Consider the following 18,732-nt stretch of genomic DNA (forward strand, 5'->3'; position numbering starts at 1 on the left):
TTCACTGGTGCCCCAATATGTCTCATGGGCCTCTCTCCAACCGTATTCTATTGCTACCTCTTGCCCTTTAGCTTTTTCACAAAATTTCAGAGGTAGCCTCTTTTGATGAGTCTTTCTATCTCATTTATCAGCTGGTCACAGTCGTTTGTGTCATGGCCATGGGTCCTGTGGTATTGACAATATTTGCCTGGGTCTCTTCTGTTTGCTTCTGCTTTTATGGGCTTGGGCCATTGTATTAAGTCTTTATCATGGACCGCCACAAACACTTTGGCTTTGAACACGTTCAGAGGAGTGATCTCGGTGAGGAGCCAGGGTTTATAGGGTCTTTGCTCCTTTTTCTCCCACAAGTGTTTGTTCAATGCCTCCGGTCCCCAATCTTGCCTCCTTTCCGGCCTGTCTTGCTTTTATCCTCCCCAGCCGTTCCTCGGTCTGTATCATCCTTAGCAAATCTGCTTGTAGTTAAGGCGTCGTCCTACCTTATGTACTTCTCTGCTCTTTTCATCAGCTCTGCCAGGGTGGTAGGGGGCTTTCTGCATAATGACCTGAAGAATTCCGGGGAGGTAGTGCCCTTCTGCGTAGCTTATACAGCTCTTCCTTCATCAAGCTCTGGTATCTGCAGAGTCTCAAATTTGAACCTGGCCACATACTCTCTTAAGGATTCACTCCTCCTCTACCGAACGGTTTCTAAGTAGCTTGTCTTTCTCTTTGCAGGCACCCCGACAATGAATCTGCTGATGAACACGCTGGTCAGATCGATGAAGCTCTTAATACTTCCTGCCTTTAGCCTGTTAAACCATACCCGAGTTGGTCCTGTCAAGGTGGTAGGAAAAACCTTACACATCAAGGCATCCGAGTAAGTCTGCATTTCCATGAATGTCTTGTAGTTCAAGACATGCTCCCTGGGGTTTTCCGTCCCATCATAAGTCGCTATTGTTGGCATCATGAACTTCATGAGAATAGTTTCTTACTGAACCCATCTCACAAACTGTGATGAGGTTGGTAATAGAGGACTGTTGTTGTCTCGTACTCTCAACTCCGTTAGTAATTGTTCTTTCAGCCTTTCTAACTTTTGATCAACGTCTACATCCTCCCTCTTGGGCCTCTTCTCCATGCGGTAGTTTTTTTCTAGCTCTTTACTCTTCGATCTTTCCGCTGGCTCGGAGGAATAACTCTCAGCCCTATCATTCTCGATGAGCTCTCTCACTACCCTGCCTCTTGTTCTGACTATCAACTCATTTCTTCGACTGGCCTCTCCATCCTCGTCATATGTTCTCCTACTATTCTTCTGAGGAGCTTGGTTATTAAACCCCTCAGCGGCAAGTGGTACACTCAACGGAGTGCTGAGTCCTCTCTATTGTAATATCTGGCCTAGCCATTGGGCAATGTTTTGTAATTAGAGAGTCATACTTTGCAGCTCTTAGTCAGATAAGGTAGTTTGAGGCACGGTTTTGACCGAGCTCGATGAAGGGCTGAACAATATGGGGTGTTGGTTTAATGGGGCAGTTGAGCTAGAAAATAAGAACTGTGATCCTTCCCGAGTTGAACTCAGGTCGTGCAGGGTGTTTCCAGTATGGTTTTCATCGTGGTTGGCCATATGTATCTTAGTGGGTAAAATGAGGATGAGAATTTCGGTGATGAAAAAATCTCCTTCATTCCCACAAACGACGCCAATTGATGCTCTGAAATCTAGTAAAGGGTGGGTTCAAGGTGTATTTTGGTAAGCTTGCTCTGGTTTGTCTCTCTCTTGCTTCCTTTATCCCTTTTTCCTTTTATTTTCTAGTGACATGTAACCGTCGTTATGTGTTTATACCCTTCTGCCACAGTCGTACTAGCCGCACGTACGAACATACTGTGTCCTTGTCTTTTTCCATCATCAGATGGCTATTTAATTTCAGGCAGCTATTTAATTCCATTCGGTATTATATGAATATAATCCCGGATGTTACGGGATTTATTGTCTTACGGGATCAAAGGGATAAATAGAGTCAGGTCTCCCTTGTGTGAATTCAAGTCTTGTTCAGCTCGTCAAAAGTAAGTTTCATATTTAAAGCAAGCTCAACTATTGAGGTTTAATAGAGTTTGAGGTTTAGTCCTTCCAGCATAAGTCCGGTCTGAACCGGGGTGTCCTGGACCTAGTTGTCATAATGCCCATGAATGCGAGATAACATGCTCTTAATGCCTTGAGGGAATATGATGCTGCCTGCAACCCTAACCAAAATGGTTGACTAATCATATTTAGCAAGCAACCAAGCATGCCATTAGGGCAACGTGAGAATGATGCATTCCACGTCAATCACGTTTTTCTTATCCAATAAAATAATGCCACGTTTAACTAAAAATGTCACAAGTTTCTCTGGTTATCCATCGTGGCAACTTTAAGCCAATCAGAGCGGTCAACTAGACTCTGGTTTTTCAAGTCTTATGCGGCGTAGTCCAGATCGCCTGGTTTCTCCACGTCGATTTTCGATACCACTACCAATAAGCTACAGACACGTTTGAATCGATCATCCACGCTGGCAGTCTCCAGCCAGTGAAAACAATTTTAGCACACTGATTTCGAGTGTCGGGAGATCTAAAACCCCTCTCTTACAAACCACGCTATATATGCTCCGCAAACATATCTTAGATTTGAAATCCATAGGAAGACATCCGTTCAGTGGGAGAAGCTACTAGAATCGGAAATTGCGATGAGGAAGTGGACGATCCCTTCCGCCCTGCTGCTGTTGTGCCTTTTATCTCTCATCTCAGATCAAGGTAGCTACTAGACTATGTTGTTTGTATATTATGGATTATATAGTTCATTTCCTTTTCTCTGGTTTCGTTTACTGAGTATGGGTTTCTAGGCCAAAATCTACACGCAAATGCAGAGAGTGATTCACAGAATCCTGTAGATCCTCCAAAGGTTGAGGAGAAACTCGGCGCTGTTCCTAATGGTCTATCTACTGATTCTGACGTCGCAAAGAGGTGCGTGCGTGTGTTTTACCTTGGTTCTTGTGTGCGGGAAGGGATTGATATTTATGTATTTATATTGATTCAGGGAAGCAGAGTCGATTTCAAAGAGATCACTTCGCAGTAATGCGCAGAAGTATGAGTTCCAGGCTGAGGTGTCTCGGCTCATGGACATCATTATCAATTCTCTTTACAGCAATAAAGACATTTTCCTCAGGGAGTTGATCTCCAATGCATCTGATGTAAGCATATAGATTTTATATGTATGCTTACATGTGCACGTTTGATTGTGCATTAACTAATTGCACCAGAAATTTCTTTAAATTTCAGGCCCTAGACAAGATTAGGTTCCTCGCCCTCACGGACAAAGAGGTTTTGGGTGAAGGGGATAACACCAAGCTTGACATTCAGGTAAGCTGTGTGAATTGTATTAATGCAGGAGAATAATGGCGTTAGTTCTAATTGTTGTTTTTGTTTAATAATTTATAATATGTGCTGTTTCATGCTTAATACAGATTAAGCTAGACAAACAAAACAAAATTCTTTCAATTCGTGACAGAGGTATAGGTATGACAAAGGAGGATTTGATCAAAAACTTGGGAACCATAGCTAAATCTGGAACTTCAGGTGGATAAAAATGTGCATTTAAATTTATTGTTTCTAACTATGCATGAGTGTAAAGCTGATTCTGACATTGCTATTTCTTGGTCCAGCATTTGTGGAGAAAATGCAGACAAATGGAGACCTCAATCTAATTGGACAATTTGGTGTTGGGTTCTATTCTGTGTATCTGGTTGCTGACTATGTTGAAGTCATCAGCAAACATAACGATGACAAACAGTAAGCCTCTTTTGATTAATTACTTTCCTGAACATATTGAAAGGTTGTACTATTTATTAAAGCCTTTTTAGACAATAAATTTGGCTAACCCTTCTTTTGTTCTTTTGGCATTTAGGCATGTATGGGAATCAAAGGCTGATGGAGCATTTGCAATCTCCGAGGATACATGGAATGAACCACTAGGACGTGGAACTGAGATTAGACTGCATCTTAGGGATGAAGCAGGGGAATACTTGGAGGAAAGCAAATTGAAAGTTAGTGTCTTTTATCATTTTTTATTGTTGTTTTGAGACATTTACAATGTTTTTTTGGTTGATGCCCACAATAACAATAGATTAGGTTTTGGGGAATATGTTGCAGTATAGTACATGTAAAATTGGGCAAGTTTCAATTTTGGTTGGCTGCTGTATTTACTGATGCTGATAGGACTTAAGTTCTTGTTGTGTGCTTGCATGGCTTGAAATGATTCTCAGATGGTTCTATGGATTGTGTTTGAGTTAAGGTTAGATCAGTACCTCAAAAGTTATTTTGCTTTGCAGGAGCTAGTGAAGAAATATTCTGAATTCATCAACTTCCCAATCTACTTATGGGCAAGTAAAGAAGTTGATGTGGAAGTTCCTGCTGATGAAGATGAGTCCAGCGATGAAGAGGAAAAATGTGAGCATCATTTGGCGACCGTTTTCATTATTTAATTTTCTGGGGTTAATGTATAATTGTATGTGCTCTAATGTCATCATGTGATTTTCCTTTGTTTTTATCATTGTCATTAACAGCTGAAAGCAGCTCTGAAGAAGAAGAGGAATCTGAGAAAGGTGAAGATGAGGATACAGAGGAGAAACCAAAGACAAAAAAGGTGAAAGAAACTACATATGAATGGGAACTTTTGAATGATGTCAAAGCCATATGGCTGAGAAATCCAAAGGAGGTGACTGATGAAGAGTACACAAAATTTTATCATTCTCTAGCAAAGGTAATTTGCCATCTTGTGATGGCTCTGCTACTATCAGTGGTGCTGTTGAAAATAAATTATCAATCTTCTCAATATGCAGTTTTCTCAACAGTAGTACATCTTGTTTTGTTCAATAGGATTTCGGTGATGACAAACCTCTGGCATGGAGTCATTTTACTGCAGAAGGGGATGTTGAATTCAAGGCAGTTTTGTTTGTGCCTCCAAAGGCTCCCCATGATCTTTATGAGAGTTACTACAATACTATTAAATCCAACTTGAAGCTGTATGTTAGACGTGTGTTCATCTCAGATGAATTTGATGAGCTTTTGCCAAAATATTTGAACTTTTTGAAGGTATTGACATTGAAGTGATGCTAAAACATTCTAGCAATTGTCTTTCAACAATTCAAAATTGATAGAGATACTCACATATTGGTGACATTTTGAGCAGGGCCTTGTAGATTCTGACACTTTACCACTAAATGTTTCACGAGAAATGCTCCAACAGCACAGCAGCTTGAAAACAATCAAGAAAAAACTTATTAGGAAGGCCCTTGATATGATCCGTAGAATTGCTGATGAGGATCCTGATGAGGCAAAGGACAAAGACAAGAAAGGTACCATTCTACTTGGGCTGTTTCTTTAGTTTCCACTCTAAAGCAAGTCATCCAGAAGTGCTAACCATCCAACTTCCTTTCTATGGTCCACGTTCTGTTTATCATTTCATTATTAATTGTGATATTAAATGTGAATGATTGATTGCTATCTTACTGCATGCACAGATGTTGAGAATTCTGGTGACGATGAGAAGAAAGGTCAGTATGCAAAATTCTGGAATGAGTTTGGCAAGTCTATAAAACTTGGCATCATTGAGGATGCAGCTAACAGAAATCGCTTGGCAAAACTTCTTAGATTTGAGAGGTAACTTTGTTGTTTTTCCTTTTTTTTAAAAAAAAAAATGCATGTCGTGTGCTTTTCCTGGTTGGTGTCATCTTATGGTTCTGGAATCTCTTCATGCAGCACTAAATCGGATGGTAAATTAACTTCACTTGATCAGTACATCTCAAGAATGAAATCAGGACAGAAGGATATTTTCTACATAACTGGACCAAATAAAGAACAACTGGAGAAATCCCCATTCCTGGAGAGACTCAAGAAGAAAGGTTATGAGGTATGATTGATAGACATTTGTTCTTTAGGAGATATCCTAGTTCTTATGAAATCAATGATTCTATACTTCTTGCTATTGCTTCAAATTGATTGTCTCCCTTTTATTTCTGATTTGCTCATTCCTTTTCTGCTTAAATGTGCCAGGTCATTTTCTTCACGGATCCAGTTGATGAATACTTGATGCAATATCTGATGGACTATGAAGACAAAAAATTCCAAAATGTGTCCAAGGAGGGCTTAAAACTTGGGAAAGACTCCAAAGATAAGGAATTGAAGGAGTCATTCAAGGATCTCACCAAGTGGTGGAAGGATGTCCTTGCCAGTGAAAATGTAGATGATGTGAAGATAAGCAATCGTTTGGATAATACACCTTGTGTCGTTGTGACTTCGAAGTATGGATGGAGTGCAAATATGGAGAGAATAATGCAGTCTCAAACTCTAACAGATGCTAGCAAGCAAGCATACATGCGAGGAAAGAGGGTATTGGAGATTAACCCAAGACACCCAATCATCAAGGAGCTCCGTGAGAGAGTTGTCAACGACCCTGAGGTACATTTTATGGAATCTTTGGCTAAGAGTGTGTTGCTATAAATTAAACATGAATTTATACACTAGAATCATGTGATTTTGTGAATTTTGTTTTCTTGCCGAACTTAGTTTGATCTATTTTTCAAAGTTAAATGCCTTTAAACATCTTAAGGGTGTGATAGTTTTGTGCCTCGTATATCCTAACCAATTCTTTTATTAGAATGTGTATAATGGACTTAGAGTGATTACAACCAGCAATAAGGTTGGGTTTAGCGGGTAGGAACTGGGTGCTATCTCCCAGAGTAACTGGTGTGTTTACTGCTAGCTGTAAGTGCTATGGTGTGATGAGTGTGGTCAGGTCATATTGTCAGCTTTTAGTAAGATGGACTCTGAAATTTTACTTCTATCCCATCATAAAGCACCTTTTATTTTCGGTAGAATCCATTTGCTCGATTTTAGTTTGCTGCTCTTGGTGTATGTGTGGAATGGTGAACTTTGTTCCATCTCGGCAAATGATTTTCATGTCCATGAAGAATTTCAGCTTTTTTATTAACTATTTATGGTCACCGTTATTAATTAATCATGTATTTTGCTTTTCAGGATGAGAGCGTAAAGCAAACAGCACAACTCATTTACCAAACTGCACTCATGGAGAGTGGCTTCATGCTCCAAGATCCCAAGGATTTTGCCTCACGTATATACAGCTCTGTGAAATCTAGCCTAAACATCAGCCCAGATGCTAATGTTGAAGAGGAAGATGATGTGGAAGAAACTGAAACAAAAGAAACTGCAGATACCTCCAAAAATGATGCGGATACAGATACCTCGGATGTGAAGGATGAGTTGTAGATTGACTGGAATTATGGGTCACACTTCATCCTTTTCGATGTCGGTCCTTTTTCTCCTCTATCCTAGTCTCTTGAGAAAAGCACTTTCATGCATTTTTCCCTTTGTCAAATTTAGGAAAGACTTGGCTTTTGGTGCCAATGTAGCCGTAGAATTCAGGAATTTTATCTAGTTCATGACGAGTGTATTTTCTATGCAAAGTCCCCTTTGTTTGTACTTTGTTGTCTTTCCCTTTCTTGTTCACAATTGCCCTAAAATCTCTGGCCTATGAAACTGAGATTGCGTAGGAAATTAAAACTAGAACTAAAAGCATTGATGATTATGGGTGAGGATTAAAGATTATTTGGTAGCAAGTCGGCTGTTGTGGAGCAATTTCATAAACTTGTTTTTGTCCCCTCTTATTTTCTTATGTTGACCTGATAATTTTGCAACCGAAGTCACCGAGCGCCTGATAATTACTTGCTTGATGTGTGACTGGCCATAGGTTAATGTTCCAGGTCAATCATCCAGACCCTTTTTTAGCCTCAATTTTATTTAAAACCTTATTATTCGACTGGCCGTAGTTTTGGTTTGGGGTCGATTTAAAATTTGTATTCATTAGTTCAAAGAGATTATGAGAACCAATCTATAAAAGTGTTTTTGATTCGGGTTAAAAGGAACATTTGAGTTTGACTCGAGATCTATTTAATTTGAACAGGATGATCTTAATATGATTTGAGTTCAATTAAAACAATTTTAATTAAATTGATACATGTCGTTTTGATATGATTTAATTGCATATTGATTCAAATATTACCATGGCTATCGACTCATGGCTACTAAATAGCAGACCATTTCCTACATTGTAGCTCAAGGGCAGATTTCCTACAACGTAGGTGAAAAAGGAATTAAATGTACATCACTGGAAGTATTGTAGAATATACCTGCTATCCAAACTCTATCCGCATTGTTTTTGTATCACAAAATTCACTGTGACCAGGGGTGAGAAGCCATTCCTTAATTTTTGAGGTGGTTCAATTTGTGCCACATGTCCGCAAAATGAATAATATTACAAATGGAATTATATTATTTGGATGTATTTGGTGAATTGAGCATACGAGTAAGTTTTTGTTATGTTCTCAAAATATAAAGCTCATTTATGCTACCCCATTTTCAGCTCATTTTTCCTTCAGATGTGATGTCTCAGCCGCCTACATGTTAGATTCAAGAGGCTCTCTTGTGGTACCTCAATTCAGGATTCTGCATCTGTTGTTCCTCCTGCTTACTCCCAACCTTCATTTATGATGATTATGACCAATGCACCGCTAAGTTTAAACGGTGAGGTCCCTCACGCCTTAACTTCGATCTGAATTCTGGTTTTGCAATTGAAGGAGGTCCTGTGGGTTGGAGGCAACTTTTCATGACTGGTCAATGCAGGTCTATGGAAGAGCTTTTGAGGACCAACCTTTAACCTCCTCGAGCTCTGCAGCGGGTGGGATAAGGAGGGACCACACGGTGGTTGGTACTTGGAAGCCTTGCAATTTACAATATTGGCATCCACAGCCTCCATGAAGATAAAGACCACACCTGTTGCTCTTCCAGTGTGAGTTCATAAATCCAATCGCACTGATTGAGAGATTCATTTGCAAGGATAATTTTAGGTATGCAAAAACCCATTGACTTAAGCGACGGGAAGATGGATTGAACAAAAATAGGGAGAATTATGAACGTAATATCATTCATGAGATTAATTGCAGAAAAGAATGGGTTTTATTTGGTTAGTTTCCTATTTCCTTTTGTCTCAGATTACCGCGATCATAGAAAGCCTGGTACAGAAATTTAAAGGAAGAAGTTGCCTATACGGCGTCGTTTTTGCACCATTTCTTGACGGGAGTGTAGTCGACTAATTTTGATCGCCGATTTTTTTCTGTTCTCATTTCTGGCCTGTTACTGAAAAGTTGTACGCTTCAAGGGAATTTTAGCGTCTTCACAGAGAATCCGTACTTGGATACAATAGAAAATTTTCACACTTCTCCAAAGATATTAGAATGGGATGATCTTATGGTTCATCTGTAACCGACGCCGATTTACTTCAGATTCAAATAATACAAAATATAATATATCAAGTTCAGGAAAAGCAGCCTAGCCGCCTAATAAGAAAGCTTCGGCCTTTGCAGGCCAAAGGTTTTTGGCAAAAGGACTTTTCCCCCAGAATCCCCTCTGATGGATCATAAGTGAATAAGGCATGTCGACAATAGAATCATGTCAAGAAAATGATCATCATCCCATATTCCAAAAGAATACATTTAAATAGCAAGCTGACAAAACACCAACCATCATCTCCTTTGACTGTATTATCTATAATCCGCCTCTGATTTATCTCTCTCTGCAGTAACTGCCTCTTCTTTAGATATGGATCAGCGCTGAACTTTTCATAAACAAAACTGAGATCACCTGCGCTTGTACCTGTAAAAGAAATTGGCTCCAGGTAAATAACTCATTCAAATACTAATGGGGCATTCACACATGACTGCCAGTATTGGACATGGTTATGAACAAAAGAAACAAAGATTAGCACTCATCTCATCTCAATCTTTATATGACAGCGATTATACGTCATTTACCATGATATTGCTAAGCTAGCTACTTGCATTAACTCCTAAATATCCAAATATCTTCACTCATACACACCAACAAAATAAATAAATAATCCACCACCAATATGGCACTTGTCCAAATAACACATCCACCCAATCAGGAGACTGGTATTGTAAGTGTTTATAGCAACTATGACAGAGAGCCAGATCCTGGCACAAGGGGCCTCATAAAAAATCAAGAACCTTCTAACATTATCTTACACTCCTCATTCAACCTTATATTTGAGGTTTGGGAGTTTGAAGATAATAATAACAACGTCGAGGACTCTTGAAGCTTTTGGGAGTTTAACTGCAATGAAGTTTTGGTATCTTCTAAAGCATAGTATGATATTTTCAGAAAATTATATCCAAACCATGTTTCTTCCAATAGTCAAACCCCATGATCATGAGCCATTATAAACAGATCCATGGAGATACAAGCAATAGCTTAACTAAAGGTCAAACTTGGTTTTTTAACTTGTTCTTGACTAAACAGCATAGAATACCTTGGAACCTGACAGATAACTGGGAAGGAAGGAGGGTGGGAGAGAGTTTCACTGCATACCGTGATTTGCTCTTAAATGAATTCTTGGACTTTTTGCTTCTCGTTCCACCACTGCTTTTCGTCCTCTTTTTCTCAGTCATATCACTTTGGAATAGTTCTCGCATCTCTTCAGTCCTTGATTGAGTTCTTTCGGGGAGGCGCTTTGATTTCTTCCCAGCCTTATGCACAATCTTGCCTGAATCTAGTGCCCGCTTCACAGCCTTCGCTGCTTTCGCCCGTCGATAACCTAGGTCAACCAGTGACATACCAGCCTTCACTTTCTTATTTTTACCACTACCCTGCAGTATTTTGTATTTAATTATTATTTACCAAATACCAATGTGCAGAGACGTGAACCTAAATATTGATCAAGTAATTTAGCCATTTAGCACTGATTGATGAAAAGTTGAAGGTTCACATGCAGATACAACTGGGCACCAGTTCTATCAACATAAATGAAATACATTCACAATATAGTTTGATATATTTCCATTAAGAAAAAAAGGAAACTAATTACCTACAGTAATAGAACTACATTACATAGACGCAAAAACCATGAGTATAGAAGCAGAGAAACGTACTTCTGATTTCTCAATTTGATCTTCATCCTCCAACATCTCTCTGGCTGCTTGTAATTTTCGACGCTTCTTCCGCGGCAAAATTTTCTGTCCAAGAGAAATTGACATTTTATATTCCCTGTATCCTCAAGAAAATGTTTTATAACAAAAGAATACCTCCCGCTCACGCTTCCTCTTTTCCTTCAATTTAAGTTCTTCAGCCTGTTGGGCACTCATAACCTCATTCCCAGAACTTTTTTCTTTCTCCTTTGATGCCTGTCACATGAATTATGGGCACCATGTGATTAGTTGGAGAAATTAATATCAAATGCAAACTACCGAATACGACATTCTTTAAGACTTCAATCAGAAAAAATATTCAACACTTCAAATAACATGTGTGTGCTACAGCTCCACCTAAGAATAATGACAGACTAACTTGTCAATTAGAAAAATATCTTCCTATAGAATGAAGACCTTACTTCCTATAACTGTACTCCTATATGATGAAAAACCACCTTCAACTGGAGAATAAACCTTATTTGTCATTCAAGTTTTCAGATATATGATTATCCAATAGATTAAATTGAACATAATTTTGTTAGCAATTTCACAAAAGAAAGGACATCTTCTTATGTTCAGAATTTTTAAGTAATTCTTTTTGCTTCAATCAAATAACAACAATCAAATCAGATCGACATTTGTATCATACTATGAGCAGAAAAATCAGAAATACATTATAAAAGATAACTTAAAAGGTTCCAATGTCAATTTTAATGGTCAGAAATAATCATCATTAGCATTTTCATAACTTGTTTACCTCGACAACTGCTGATAATTGAATATAAAACAAAACCCAAAATGAAAAACAGGCATGATACAATACAAACTACCTTTGCTGCTTTTGCTACAAGCTTCTTCTCTTTCTCTGTTACAAACCACGTTCTTTTGGGGCGTGCAAAAATTTCATCCTTGTGTGTAATCAAATTCTCCGCCTGCACAAGCGCATGTACTTGCTCACCGCTTCTTAACAATAAGAATGATCATGACTGCAAAATACTTGTAATAGGCAGCAGAAAATCTAGCGCTACTAGTGATCCACACAATGCTAATGCAGGAAAATAATTTCGAAAAAAAAATGAAAAGCTTCAAACATGATCCATCGAATAAGTGCATTATATTTTGGAAGACATCAATTGTAAAAAGCTGTCCAGATAGAGCATATGGGCAAGTACCTTTGTTGCTTCCATTTCCGCTTTTCTTAAAGCTCTCTCTTCCCTGCAGCATTTCAATATCTATAACTTCAGTCCAAATAAAGAATATCAATGCTTGGTTAAACAGCTTTGATAATGAACCCCAATCAAAACCTCTCTTCTTGAAGAATGGCAGCCACTTGGTCTTCCATTTGCTCAATTATCTGAGACCACTTAGCAATCGATTGCTCTGCAACAATACGGCTCTTCAACTTTGAACCTGCTCTCTTCGCCTAGTACATTGATAGAGCCAAGTAAGCCACATCAGGCTCAAACTGATGGTGTAGGAAAGAAAATTTGGAGAATGTTTCTATTTAATCATCCTGTGATAATTTTCCATGTTAAAAATCTGCAATAGCTAATTCCTTAGAGGATTCCTCATTCCTGTATTTAGAATATTAACATAGTAGAACCCAGAATCCACACAAGCCAAAACACTAAAATTCTAGTTTGTGCGAGTCTTTCTACCTAAACTTCACCAGTGACTGACTAGTCATGGTCACCAGTGCCAAAATCAATTAAGTAAACAACAGAAGGAAAAAAGATGTGGCATTGCCAAAACCACATGCAGTGTCCTAGGGAGAACTTTATGCAGCTAGACAGCTAAAAAGATAAGTACAAATTCAATGAATTTCTCAAAAGCTAATAAATATGCCTTAATGTTCCGTCCCACTCTATTGGCATATTTTGGAGGCAGTTTTTTACTAAGAATTAGGAGAAGCAATTTCTCAAGTCACAATGCAATTAGCAATTCAGCTAGCCAGCCAAAACACCTATAAAGTTCAGTGCTAGGACCTATGTAACCTTACCATTAACACTGTATACAACCATTTATTTTCGGAGGAGTGATGAAAATGTTATCTTATCATGACTTAGGATTGAGAACATACACATCTCCTCCAAGAAAAAGAAAATAAAAAGTATCATCAGAACCACTTATGGAGTTTGAGTTCAATCTCAAAATCTAATTATTCATAAACAAAGCAATAAAAACAATTTTTCAAGAAAACAGAATGGCGTAGGATAAATAGCATTGCTAAATTTGTGGCTCTATTAACTTACCATATTTCAACACACAAATAAAACAAATATGTTGTTGTATCTCTTACAAAAAGTTAAAAGCAAACAAGACTCAGAAGATGGAGGAAGAAAATGGCTCACAATGGCTTTTAAAAGAGACCGATCATTATCTGACACAAATGTTACTGCATAACCTTCTCTACCAGCTCTCGCTGTACGACCGACCCTATGAACATAGCTGTGCAGACAAACAGATAAACAGGAGATGCTATGATGAACTTGTACAGATATCAATATCAAGTAATGAAGAAATGTTCTAGTTAGCAACAAAGAAATATATCATGATCTAGCACCATCACGTAATAGTTCAGCATTCACCTTGTCAGATCCCGAGGACATGCATAATTAATAACTGTTTGAACACCAATAATGTCAAGTCCCTACAAAAAGTGATAAATAACATGTCACAGAAAAGAACACATCTCAAATTATCCAAATTCTGATACTACACCTGAAATAAATAGGAAAATTTTGGAGTTGAGAAAAAGAGGCAAATAGACTTCAGCTCATATAGTATGAGAAAACATTTTGGCATTCAGTCATGACTTATAATTGACCTCAAAGCCCATCCACCAAAAAAACCCTTAAAACTTGGCCAAAGAAAAAATTGTTAAAAAGGGGCAAGGAAGTAATGATGTAATGGACAAGCCATAACACAATGACATACAGAACTGCTAGTAAACTATAAGAAGATAATACATAGTATATCCACTCACACGAGCAGCTACATCAGTAGCAATCAAAAAATCGACTTGTTGCTTCCTGAAAAGTTCCAAAGCCTACACCAGGAAACCATTAGTCAATTTAAAGCCATGTAATGATCTTAATAAAGTGTCAAACTAAAGTGATCTAACATTTAGCACCTTGTTATAGGTCAACATATTCACAAAATAATTCTCTGATGGACCCAGACACACACTAACAGCCTTATACAGTAAGTTACTCACATCAAGACGCTGTACTTGTGTAAGATTTCCATGGAGCTCAGCAGCTTTAAAGCCAGCTAATCCAAACAAAATCTTCAACCTATGTGCAGCTTGTTTAGTACCACTGCCCAATGGAAAAATCAAATTGATCAGAACCAGATAATCAATAAATTCCAAGACTAATAGATATACTCAAACTGCGAGAAGATAGAATCTCGAACTTCCATTCTGACTGTTATTGAGGAACAAAACTCATTTTGAAAGTCACAGCGGTGACCCATCTCATCAGTAGGAAGAAAAAGCAAGTCATGCCAAAGTCTCAGAATTTTAGAACAACAGTTTTTTTCTTAACATTCTTTAACATGTTCCCCTTTGTTATAAAATAATGGTAAAATAAGATTCATATTGCTATTACTTTTAACATTTCCCTATCCTTCTTGTAAGTTTCAGCAAATATACTAATTCACTAATTCAGATGGACCTCCCCTAACATATGGATAGCCCACACAAAATATTATTATTCAGAAACTGCAGTGAATTCAATACAAAAATACGTTAATTAAACTATAATAAGCAATAACAACCTGAAGATTATCACTTTAGATGTAAAAGTTTTTGAACACAGGGCAAGAAGAACAGCCTCCTGATTCACCTCACGCATTCTGCGGATCCTTACCACCCTGCAGAAAGCCATAATTTATGATAAGGAAAAAAATAAGAGAAAGTGCATCTATTCATAACTCTAGAACTATTCTAAAGTGCAACCAATTACAATGAATCTCAAAGACAGGGGCACAACATGATCCAGACCGCGTAACTTTCTCTTAGAATAATAATAAAGAATAAAGTAGGGCGAGTGGGATCAGAATGAGTTACTCCTCAGTCAATGTTGCTGGTCGTTTTGCAGATGGGTCAGCTGATAGACGCAGTGGCTTAGTCAGAGAAAGTTTGATAAGTTCATTAATTTCTTCAGTCATTGTAGCTGAGAAAAGCATGGTCTGCCTCCTTTTGGGACATAGCTTAACCTGCCAATAACACAGGGCACTCAATGCTAAGAGCAGCTAGTAATGACATTATAAATTTTTATCAAGATAAATGATCAACAGGATCAAACTTTGGCGTACAAGGTGCACTTTCACAGTGTGTGTTAGAGATTACTGTTTTCAGTTATGGCACTATAAGGGCAAAACAATATAAGGTCAAGCGTACCAATTCCTGAATTTCAGCACTAAATCCAAGTTCCAGAAGACGATCCGCTTCATCAAGGATTAAAACTGCAAGATCATCCAAATCTACAGACATAGAATTGCGTAAATGATCTATCATTCGCCCTGGGGTAGCCACAACAATATCTGGCATTGATCTCAGGGCAGATTCTTGCACCTGAAATAAAAATGTCCACCATGCTATATTACAATTGAACATAGAGAAGCATAAAAGCATCTACAAAATTTATATATATATATATAAAAAAAAAGAACTTGGTTTGCTTATTACAGTTATAAGTATAATAGAAGACATTTACTATTTTTCCCAAAAAAAATTATCTTTCATATTTGAAGTTTACAGATATCACATAATTTTTCTTTTCTGAAACTTAACTACTGTATCCATAAATTCCAGGAGCCCAACAATAATTCTAAACACGAAAGAAACTCTAGAATCCAAAAAGATAGACTGAGCTACATAATGTAGAAATCCAACAGACCTAGGAACAGAAGAATTTAAGGGGGGTTACTAAAAGCAACACTAGAAAATATCAATGTCGATTCACATGCAACCAGTAATTTATGGATTAGGCAGTTTTAAGAGATGAAATTAATGAGCTGACCTTCGTAGAAAGCCCACCAACAATCAAACAACATCTAATATCTGTATATTGCGATAGTTTCTCTATCATACTGTGAACCCTGCATTACACGCATAATATAAAGTCAAACATTGATTAACTACTTAATAAGGTAAAGCTTATACGAAGAAAAGTAAACATTATAATGCATAATGAAATATCTCAACAAACACCTTTCTACAAAAAAAAATCATGTCTCAAATGAGAACTATAATTTACCCTGGACCTGTCTCAACATGTCTATTAAACATATGAAATAATGTACAACATGGGAAACGTAATACTCACTGAACCGCCAACTCTCTGGTTGGTGTGAGAATGAGGACCCTTATTGCTTGAACACGTTTTGGACGAAACAGTAATCTCTCCAGAGTAGGTAATGCAAAGGCAGCTGTCTGCAAGATTGAAGGACAAAAAAGATTAAGAGTTTGTTTAGTTCAAAAAAATTGCAAGGAATATGATGGGTATAGACTAACTATTTCTAGATTTAGTTCAAATTAAATTTTGAATACCATTTCCTGAAACAGCAAATTTCATAATTTGATATATTTTATTATGTTTTAAAATATGCAAGGACTATAATACAAAGTAAATATTTTTAAATTAGTATGATATAAACTTAAAATATTGGCCAGTAAAATATCCTAACTATTCCATTTCATGAACTAAATAAACCCTAATTTCCTAAGTCACTAGCAATCAATTGCAACAGTTACAGTTATAAATATAATTGAAATTCAACAAAAAAATACCTTCCCGGAGCCAGTAATCGCACTTCCGCAAATATCACGGCCGGTGAGTGCCAGTGGTATACAAGCAGCCTACAGAAAAACCCTATACTTCAACAACCTAAGAAGAAATGAAAAACCTTCTAGAAGAAAGTGAAATCGAAAGTAAAACTAGAACCTGAATTGGAGTAGGTTTAGTGTAACCTAAAGCCTCACAAGCCCGAAGCAATGGACGAGACAGATTGAGCTCCATAAAAGAATTGGCATGGAAGGAAGCTCCTTCAGCAGGTGCAAAAAATGACTTACTTCCATCGGCATTACTTGCCCCATCAACATCCTCTTCTGATTTATAATCTTCCTGTGTAAGAACAAACAAATTAATATTATGAGGATGTCCATTGCAACAAGAAATACGAGATAGATAGATTTTAGCTACTTGTTTGTCAGGTTCCGAGTCGGAGTCGGAGGCGGCGTCGGCGGAGGGAGCGGTGATAGGAACGGAGCGATGCTGAAGAGCTCTTGATATCTTGTAATCCACGGAGGTGGTGCTTCGACGAGCGTGTTCTTCCGCAACGGATTCGGAGTAAGAAGCGAAGTCCCATGGTGATTGAGTATGCCTATTTGAAGGTTTCTTCTTTGACGCTGCTTCTTCTTCTTCCTCTTCTTCTTGTTCGTCGTCGACGTAGTCTTCTTCTTCTTCCTCTTCTTCTTCCTCATGATGTGATAATTCAGGCTCCTCGTCGCTAGGAGCTTCGAATATGAAGCTTTCGGCCATAGTAGTGATTGAAAAAGAACAAGAAGTTGGTCTATTCTGCCGTAATGATGAAGGGTTTTGAGCTAGAGTATAGAGCAGAAGGGTTTAAGCGGAGGAGATCGATCACACGGCGTCGTTTAGAACGTATTTGGGGTTTCTTTATCATTATTATATAAAGGGAGATTTACAATTTAGTCCCTAAGTATTGTCATTATTAACAAGTCAGTTCTTATATTTTCAGAAACCTATTAAAACGTTCTTACATAATCAGACCATCAACAAATCAGTCCTTCCATCCACTATTACCCTCTTTTCCATTAAAAATTAGATGAAAAGGAGAGAATATTTTGAAAATCCAATTTTACCCTTTTCAATCCCTATTAAGCAGAAATGTAGGGTTGGGTTTGCCATAACAGTCCGATCATAACCCTAGAAGCAACCTTACATTATCTCTCGGCAAACAATCCTCCATTTACTCTCTCACCTCCAATTTTACCCTTTTCAGTATACTCTCTGTGAGGGACTATCTTCAACATTGATCAAGCAGTGAAAGGATCTCACCTAAGTTCATAATAGCCAACGATCAAGCACCTAAAGGATTCATTCAATCTTCACGAGAATGTCTGACATTAGTGGATCGATGGGAAGCTGGTATGGTGGTTACATGAATGTGAATTGCTGCTGTGGGAAAAGAGCGGGGATTCGCATATCTGAATCTGTTAGTAATCCAAACAAGTTGTATTATTACTGTTGAGATAACAAATGTGGATCATTTCTTGGGTGGTGCATTCCAACAAATGTGAACTCTCCAACATCAAATAGTATAGGTGAAGGGTTAGGGGTGTTCAAGGCCAACTTATCAAGAACGATTGCAGAGACTAAAAAAGAGTTGATGAAGATTAATGAAGAGATAAAAAAATTACATGTAAAGCTGCAAAAGATTGAAGCTATTTTGAACCAGATGAAGAATTATATGATAATTATATTGTTACTCTTGATAGTGTTTGCTGTAAAAACACCATAAAAAGTTGTTTAAATGCAGAAGATAGAAGTTATTTTGAACCACATTGTAGTATGTTCTTTATGTATGAATGACTTATGTACTATTTAGCTAAGTTAGATGAGTGAAATTTTAGCATGTTAGT

At 37.7% G+C, this 18,732-nt stretch overlaps 2 protein-coding genes across 3 annotated transcripts; one reads left to right on the plus strand and one right to left on the minus strand.

Moving 5' to 3' along the window:
• The first annotated feature begins 2,589 nt into the window (after positions 1–2,589).
• On the plus strand, positions 2,590–7,497 carry LOC110606496 (endoplasmin homolog). Its single transcript, XM_021745322.2, has 15 exons — positions 2,590–2,754; positions 2,844–2,964; positions 3,038–3,191; positions 3,280–3,360; positions 3,465–3,576; positions 3,663–3,789; positions 3,905–4,043; positions 4,329–4,446; positions 4,563–4,759; positions 4,876–5,091; positions 5,189–5,354; positions 5,520–5,658; positions 5,758–5,908; positions 6,052–6,456; positions 7,036–7,497. The coding sequence occupies exons 1-15, from the start codon at positions 2,688–2,690 to the stop codon at positions 7,282–7,284; spliced, it is 2,442 nt and encodes an 813-aa protein (XP_021601014.1). The 5' UTR covers positions 2,590–2,687; the 3' UTR covers positions 7,285–7,497.
• A 1,806-nt stretch (positions 7,498–9,303) lies between these two features.
• On the minus strand, positions 9,304–17,694 carry LOC110606497 (DEAD-box ATP-dependent RNA helicase 28). Of its 2 annotated transcripts, none has more exons than XM_021745323.2 (19): positions 17,270–17,694; positions 17,012–17,191; positions 16,858–16,926; positions 16,394–16,500; positions 16,088–16,166; positions 15,466–15,639; positions 15,133–15,281; positions 14,841–14,936; positions 14,278–14,380; positions 14,047–14,109; positions 13,649–13,710; positions 13,412–13,508; positions 12,365–12,483; positions 12,233–12,275; positions 11,888–11,992; positions 11,175–11,273; positions 11,022–11,105; positions 10,462–10,739; positions 9,304–9,726 (listed from the first exon to the last, which is right to left on the minus strand). In XM_021745323.2, the coding sequence occupies exons 1-19, from the start codon at positions 17,606–17,608 to the stop codon at positions 9,711–9,713; spliced, it is 2,262 nt and encodes a 753-aa protein (XP_021601015.1). In that variant the 5' UTR covers positions 17,609–17,694; the 3' UTR covers positions 9,304–9,710. The 2 variants fall into 2 exon arrangements, with proteins under 2 accessions (XP_021601015.1, XP_021601017.1); XM_021745325.2 differs by having other exon boundaries at positions 11,891–11,992; positions 17,270–17,693.
• Positions 17,695–18,732: the final 1,038 nt, after the last annotated feature.

This window comes from Manihot esculenta, chromosome 18 (genome assembly GCF_001659605.2).
Source record: "Manihot esculenta cultivar AM560-2 chromosome 18, M.esculenta_v8, whole genome shotgun sequence".
Classification (NCBI taxonomy): Eukaryota; Viridiplantae; Streptophyta; class Magnoliopsida; order Malpighiales; family Euphorbiaceae; genus Manihot; species Manihot esculenta.

Excerpts from the sequence above, each read along its gene's own strand:
- LOC110606496 (XM_021745322.2), top strand. The coding sequence starts at position 2,688 with ATGAGGAAGTGGACGATCCCTTCCGCCCTGCTGCTGTTGTGCCTTTTA. Across the intron at positions 4,447-4,562 it reads CAGCGATGAAGAGGAAAAAT|CTGAAAGCAGCTCTGAAGAA; the intron begins GTGAGCATCATT and ends TGTCATTAACAG. Across the intron at positions 5,355-5,519 it reads AAAGGACAAAGACAAGAAAG|ATGTTGAGAATTCTGGTGAC; the intron begins GTACCATTCTAC and ends CTGCATGCACAG.
- LOC110606497 (XM_021745323.2), bottom strand. The coding sequence starts at position 17,608 with ATGGCCGAAAGCTTCATATTCGAAGCTCCTAGCGACGAGGAGCCTGAA. Across the intron at positions 16,927-17,011 it reads CTAAACCTACTCCAATTCAG|GCTGCTTGTATACCACTGGC; the intron begins GTTCTAGTTTTA and ends GTTTTTCTGTAG. Across the intron at positions 16,501-16,857 it reads CGATTACTGGCTCCGGGAAG|ACAGCTGCCTTTGCATTACC; the intron begins GTATTTTTTTGT and ends TCAATCTTGCAG.